The 935-nt window shown below is 39.4% G+C and overlaps 1 protein-coding gene across 1 annotated transcript in view; it reads left to right on the forward strand.

Annotated features, from left to right (window-relative positions):
* Positions 1-410: 410 nt before the first annotated feature.
* The window catches only part of LOC149276580 (cytoplasmic FMR1-interacting protein 1-like), a gene marked incomplete at its 3' end in the record, with an annotated part of 1,175 nt that continues 650 nt past the window's right edge, over positions 411-935 (forward strand). Inside the window, exons 1-2 of the mRNA XM_089503516.1 lie at positions 411-527; positions 899-935. The exon at positions 899-935 is cut by the window's right edge and continues 53 nt beyond it. Coding sequence (XP_089359642.1) covers positions 411-527; positions 899-935 — 154 coding nt within the window. The remainder of the gene's footprint in view (positions 528-898) is intronic.

Consider the following 935-nt stretch of genomic DNA (forward strand, 5'->3'; position numbering starts at 1 on the left):
TACCTGGAGCTAATATTTTCACTTGAAAACAAATGATTTTACGGTCCTAGAATCCTGAAACAGGTTATTGTGAACTGTATTTCTTTATACAGTCCGTTATCTGTGCTGTTTTACTATGGTAAAGCTTCTGCTTACAGACTGTAAACATGACACACACATTTACATATAACAGGAAATTTCTGGTTCCGTTCCCTTATCTCATACGCAGGGTGTGAACGAGAGCTAGTGCACCAGCTAAAGATGGCATACTCCTTTATATACATTTCCATGACAAGAATAGAGCGGTAGCACATAAAGGGGAAATCCACATGAATCCAATCCTTTTATCCCTTGTAGCAATATTATAGAGAGCCCATACTATTTCAGATATGGATAATATGAGTATTTCTGTTTTTCTGTACAGGTTTACAATGACGACCCAAGTGACGCTGGAGGACGCTCTGTCCAATGTAGACCTGTTAGAAGAACTGCCACTACCTGACCAGCAGCCCTGTATCGAACCTCCGCCATCTTCGCTTTTGTACCAGGTAGTGTATTGAGCCTTTAGCCGCGCTGTGTAACAGAACTGGAATCGTGTGTGCCTCTTCTTTGATTAGAGTTCCCGTCCTAAAGGCAGTGAAATGAGTACCATGCAGGCCTCATTAGCTACCTGAAGATACTTAGTGTGTCTGACACCGCAATCACATCGGGATGAGTGGAAAAGTTCCCTCGTTTGAAACGACAGTTTCTTTTTATATGTTTCTAAAAGGAAAAGAACATTTTGTGCAGACAAAGTGATGTTATTTAAACACAAGACTGTTATTTTGTGGCTGTTTTGTGTTTTTTTTTTTTTTATTTGTATGTGCTTTCCAGTGAGGCATGCGATTTTAAACCTTTGACATATCTTTCTTTTTTTTAGCCTAATTTTAACACTAATTTTGAAGACCGGAATGCCT

The sequence above is a fragment of the Sceloporus occidentalis genome, unplaced genomic scaffold (assembly GCF_023333645.1).
Source record: "Sceloporus occidentalis isolate IW3139 unplaced genomic scaffold, rSceOcc1.0.p SCAF_234, whole genome shotgun sequence".
NCBI classification, from domain to species: domain Eukaryota; kingdom Metazoa; phylum Chordata; class Lepidosauria; order Squamata; family Phrynosomatidae; genus Sceloporus; species Sceloporus occidentalis.